General features: G+C 41.8%; 1 protein-coding gene across 1 annotated transcript; it reads right to left on the reverse strand.

Moving 5' to 3' along the window:
• Positions 1-571: 571 nt before the first annotated feature.
• On the reverse strand, positions 572-5,345 carry inab (internexin neuronal intermediate filament protein, alpha b). Its single transcript, XM_087804920.1, has 3 exons — positions 4,263-5,345; positions 3,232-3,356; positions 572-3,160 (listed from the first exon to the last, which is right to left on the reverse strand). The coding sequence occupies exons 1-3, from the start codon at positions 5,304-5,306 to the stop codon at positions 2,896-2,898; spliced, it is 1,434 nt and encodes a 477-aa protein (XP_087661046.1). The 5' UTR covers positions 5,307-5,345; the 3' UTR covers positions 572-2,895.
• Positions 5,346-6,127: the final 782 nt, after the last annotated feature.

Here is a 6,127-nt window from a genome sequence, read left to right on the forward strand (position 1 = left end):
TGTATCTGGGTCGATGTGACCCGAAGGCCAGAAAACAGATGTGTTTGAGGTATCCATTGTGTTATCTCAGGGTCAAGGTGACCCAAAGGCCTGAAAACAAACATGTTGAGGTATCCCTTGTGTTATCTCAGGGTTGAGGTGACCTGAAGGCCTGAAAGCAAATGTTTTTGAGGTATCCCTTGTGTTATCTCTGGGTGAAGTTGACCCGAAGGCCTGAAAAAAAATGTGTTTGAGGTATCCCTTGTGCTATCTCAGAGTCAAGGTGGCCCGAAGGCCTGAAAACAAATGTGTTAGAGGTATCCCTTGTGTTGTCTCTTTGACATGCTTTTGGTTTAAAATGTTCGTTTTTTAAGGCTTTTTTTTTAGCTATTATACTGTTTTTTAGTTGCCATATCGAGCTGGCACAATTCCATCTCCACAAAAAAACTTATAAACAAATACAATTATTTATTTCTACAAAACAAAAAAGATGTAAAGGTTCACGCTGACTTCAAAGGGCGAATAATAATGATTTAAATCAAAGAGATTTGATCTCATTACTGCCAAAATGAAGCACATTCAGACAACATACTGTCTTTGATGAAGTCTTTATTGATATGGTGTCAAACAGTATACATATGCAGTCGTAACACAGTGGCATAGCATCTACAATCGATCGCAAAGCATCTTTTTTCAAAATGGCTGCACTAAGGAACACTCCTAAAGAGATGCTAAAACACTTCACTGAATAGAGTCACACACGTCACACACATGGCCATGTTAATGCAGCTGGTGTTTTAAGGCAGTTTTTTGCATCCTATGCTTTTTGTTCTACGGCTAAAAGTTGAATGCTTTGGTGCTTGAGTCTGGCAGTGTTGCAGTCGTGAGTTGATGAATGAAAACCCCTTTGGTTTTGCAGTCGTAGCTTCTTAAAAAGTGTTGTGATCCAGAGTTTGTCACCATCGTTGCGCAGCCTACCGTGACTACACACACACACACACACACACACATGCTAAAGTTGTGCATTTAAAGTCAACACCTCAGCATTACAGAGGGTTGATAGGGTCGCATTTGATGTTGAGTGTTGAGCGGTGAACGGATGAACGAGGAAAGCAGCAGGAGAGTCAAACTCGGAGGGAAGTCATCTTCAGAAGTGAACTATAACAGTATATTCATCCAGTCATGGCCACAGTTAAGAGAGAGAGAGAGAGAGGTTGCTGTTGTTTGGCAGGCGTGTGACCAAAGGTTAGTGACAGAAGTTCATCAGTGCTTTTGTGCTTCAAGCGTCATCGCTGGTCATTTTTTAATTCAATCGCATACAGGAACAGGCTCATTCTACGAAACTGGTGGCTTTTTGTCTCTACTTTGTGTTCAAAAGCAGTAAAACATTTTCAGAAAGAATTATTAAATGTCTTTCTAAGTATTAATCAAAACACTTTTTATTTATTTTACCAATTTCCAGAATTTATCGCCTGAAATAAGCAAATTTACACAATTTTTTTACATTTATAAAATTACACCTTTTGGTGTTTTTATTTTGAAATAATGATAATATATTTTTTGTATTATATTATCTGTAATGTTTGGTTTTATTTAAAGTGGAAAAAGTATACATTGCAGTACACTCATCTGGCATTAAAGGGAGCCAGAAACACATTTTTAAATTCCATATAGTTTGGCTTTAATATGGCTTGCTAGAGAAATATAAAATGTTAATGGCACCAGTTCTGTAGAATGTTTGATTAATTTTCCATTCATGCCAGTTAATCAAGTTGTTTCCCTAGTTGTTTGGAAAACAACCAAAAAATGTTAGTCACATACACTTCAGCAATGTTGCTTCTGAAGCTCATGCAAGTGAGACATTTCAATTCAACACTGTAAATAAATAATGACCAAAGAAGTGCAAAAATGGTCAAGTTTTTCTTAACTGCTTGAAATTGAAGCCCAGATTTGTGCTTTAACGATGATAGTAATGCAACGTTGTTATTTTATCCAGGTTGTGTGCTCAGAGTGTGCGTTGTCTACCAACAATCGTAATGATATAAACCTTAACTGTAGAAGTGAAGTCGTAGTTTCTGGCTCTCTGGATTGAAACTTGCAGCTTGTAATATAGAAGTAGTGAGACCGAGTATTTGACAGGTAACAGGTGCTACGTAAGTACTTAGATGTACGAAGGTGAAGAAAGAGAAATCCGGTGAAAAGAATGTTGTCATAGGAACCAGTTGTACCTCCAACTCAAACCTGAGTCGTTCAGCTCGACATTCTAACTGACGGAACTTTTCGAGTGTTCGTAATGTTTCTGATGTTTCGCTTATCTTGATTTATCGGAGCAAGGGGTAACTAAAAAGAAAGTGTGTGGTCCCCAACATGGTCTCTTGATCTATCTCAGTATTTATTACTATACTTTCAAAAATGTACTTTGGATGTCAAACTCAACCATTCGATGTCCAGTGCCGAACATAATGTGTGTTTGCTGTGTGTGACAGGAAGTATGAGTTGGTTAGCTCCATTATCTGTGTGCTCGTCTTCCTTCTTTAAGACTTCCATCATGTCTTTCCCTTTATCTTAATCACAGCAGGTCAACTGGAACATTCATATAGTGTGATTTTGGGGCTAACCATCCAGTGGGCCACATAAAATGGACTTTGAGTTGGACACCCGTTTGAAATCATATAGTCACTCGCATTAAGGTGGTGGATTGAAAGCTAGTTATATGTGATGAATCCTTTTAATGTTAGCGACCCCGGCAACGCGTCCGTTACTTTAGTCACATTCCGATGCAGTAGGAACCTCTAACTATACGACTCTAACTAACCTCCGTTTCAACGCGTGATCGCCCATATCCACAATGTGACTCTAGTAACGGCTGAGATTTTAAAAGACGCTGGTCATGAAGAGGACTCTCTAAGTAACATTCTAGTTTTTCTGGCCCTCGCCAGCTTCCGGTTGCTTCTCCACCTTCTTGGTGGTGACGACGGTCTCCTCGTACACTTCGCGCTGGGAGACCTTGGCCGTGACCTTGCCCGCCTGCTGGTCTTCATCTTTGCCCTCCCTTTTGGAGCTCTTGCCAGAGCTGGTGTACATGCGCGACTGGTAGTTGTAGCTCGGCCCGCTACTTATGGGCTGGCTGGAGAAGGTCATCCCCGTGCCGATGCGGGTCTCCTCGCCTTCCAGCAGCTTCCTGTAGAAAGATTTCTCGGTGTGAGATGTATCCTGACCGTATGTCCAGGAGAGTAATAGGAAAGGTCTTGCCTGTATGCTGCGATCTCGATGTCCAGTGCCATCTTGACATTCAGGAGATCCTGGTACTCCCTCAGGTGACGGGCCATCTCACTCTTGGTGGCCCTCAGTTCGTTCTCCAGCTCTACCATGCTATCCTGAAGAAACAGACAAGAGTTAATTACACATTCAGGTCCGTCCTACATGTTGCATTCTGAATAAAATCTCACAATATATAGAATTTGACTCAATATTTCCACATGTGCTTTAATAAGTGTTTTCTTTATCTCATATGATACTTTTACTCCATTTTTTCACTAGTTTTGCTGTGCTTTATACTACTTTTTTCATTATATAATTTTAGGTTTACAATATTTCCTCCACTTTATTTTAGTTAATATGTTTTCAAACTTGTTTTAAATTCCGCCCACAATCCACAACAATTTACCTTCAAACCCATGTTAGACACTCTTGCAGAAATTGCTACACTTTGTTAAGATATTCTATCTTCAATCTGTTTAATATATTATTTTATGTATTTTGTCTAACTCTCTGCTTGTATAGTTTTAACATGACCTAGAGTTCATGGACAAAGATGAGAAAAAGGCATAATTTTATGAATCAGCAGCACGAGAAAGAATTCTTAATTTAGGTTAAAAGTGAAGAAAAGCTACAGATATTTTTTTCATGTGCTTATAAAAATGAAAATAAAAAAGGCAAGTGTTTGCATCAGGACATTTAGTTTTCTACCAATGAATGGTAAAGCAACCTTCATTTTAAGGATGGTTTAAAGAAAACAAAACAAGTGTTTTTGATAGTGTTTAACAATTAAAAAAAGAATAATACGTTTAAATATTGTGTTGTAAATGACCTCTTTCTCATCTAGACTAGAAGGATTATGGTTGGTCTCAGTGCGAGTGTTTATCTGGCAATGGGCGTTGTCAGCTGCGACTGCTGGTTGAATCCCCTCGAGAGAGTTTCAGCACCATGGACAGAACCCTCGTCTCGTGTAGTTTAAATACATTAAAAATGTTCTCCAAAGTAAGGAATTGATCTGGATTTACCTGGTAGGTTCCGATCTCCGCCCCGTGCCTGTCCTCCATCTCCCTCAGTTGCTTCTCCAGAGACTCGTTGGTCCCCCTCAAACTCTCGACCTCGATGGTCCTGGACTGCAACTGCCTCCGGAACTCGTTGACCTCCTCCCTGCTGGCTCGGATGGCGTCGTTGCCCCGGGTGGCCTGCTCGGAGAGGTCCGCGAACTTGGTCTTGTACCACTCCTCCGCGGACTGCATGTTCTTCGACGCCATGGACTCGTATTGACCTCGGATCTCCTTGAGGGCGGAGGTCAGGTCCGGCTTGGCCACCTCCATCTCCACGGACACCTGGGCCGCCTGGATCATGTCGGACAGCTCGGCCACCTCCTCGTCGTGCACCTTCCTCAGGAAGTTGATCTCGTCCAGGAGGGACTCCACCTTCTTCTCCAGGTCGAGGCGCACCATGGTGGCGTCGTCCACGTCCTTCTTGAAGACCTTGAGGGTGGCCTCCGCCTCCTCCCGGGCTCGGAACTCCTCCTCGTACTTCCCGCGGAGTTTCTGGAGGTCGTCGTCGATGTTGTCCCTCTCGATCAACAGTTGGGACTTCTCCCCGTTGAGCTCGTCCAGCTGGGACCTCAGCTCTCGGATCTCCTGCTGGTACAGGTCCGCCAGGCGGGAGGGTTCGGCCTGACGCTGGCGCAGGGCCACCAACTCCGTCTCCAGGACTTTGTTCTGCTGCTCCAAGTTGCGCACTTTGTCAATGAACATGGCGAAGCGGTCATTGAGACCCTGCATCTGCTCCTTCTCGTTGGTGCGCACGATCTTGAACTCGTTGTTGATGATGCTGCTCTGGGCCAGGTCCACGGTGTCCATGGGCATCGAGGAGAAGGAGCGGCCGGCTTTCCTGTAGCCCAGGGCCCCACCGGCGCTGGTGCGAGACGCCGAGGAGGACCTGTAGGAGCCCCTGGACGAGGCGCCCATCGACGGGCGCGAGGGAGAGGAGGCATAGCGGGGAGACTCCCCGAAGATCCTCCTGTAGGAGGAGGAGGAGAAGACTTCAGATCCGTAGCTCATGATGCCTGGTGTGAAGAAAGAGAAGAGGGATGGGCGCGTCTGCTTTATATAGGCGCTCCAGCCCATCAATAATGACCCAGATGCGTCACTGGTTCTCCACAAAATTAATAAACTAAAAAAACAAATACTAGGTCTCATAGTTGTTCATCGCATATATTCGACAATGAAAACCACCGTTTAAAAATAAAACCTATAAAGAATCCTTTAAAAAAATAAAATAAATAACATAAAAGTCAAATGAACCAGATAAGTTTCCCTCCAACAAATCTACAAAATTATGTTATGGTACATATTCCTAAAATGAGAAAAAAAACTTTATATATTTGTAACTTCTTATTGTCAAATGTACGTACGTAGAACTAGTTTTATTAGAACTGATCTTTGCTGCTCTCTTGCGTCATTCTTGGTGTACTGCAGGTAATTGTTAATACTACACGTGCAATTATCGAGACATATTTATATTTATAGCATATACTGTAGATTTCAGCCCATTAATGATGTTAAATAATTGTAAATTATATACAACACTAAGTAATAAAAATACTTTTCTTTATTACTAATTTTGTACTCTCAAATATTATCTCAATTGTAGTCGTAATTTCATATTTCTAAATATACAAAAATAAGTGGTAATTATGTTCATACTACACACCTTTCTGCAAAAAAGTGAATTTTATTCAAGTGACTTTTCATTTATAATCTCAATTATTTTCTAACATAATAACTGATCACTATTTTTACTTCCTAACCTTTTAGATCAAACTTTTATAACCTGCCGCTGGTTATGGATTCCATTGCTGTCCCAGGATAAATCTTTTAGC

The sequence above is a fragment of the Callionymus lyra genome, chromosome 1 (assembly GCF_982586985.1).
Source record: "Callionymus lyra chromosome 1, fCalLyr1.hap1.1, whole genome shotgun sequence".
In the NCBI taxonomy this organism is placed as follows: Eukaryota; Metazoa; Chordata; class Actinopteri; order Syngnathiformes; family Callionymidae; genus Callionymus; species Callionymus lyra.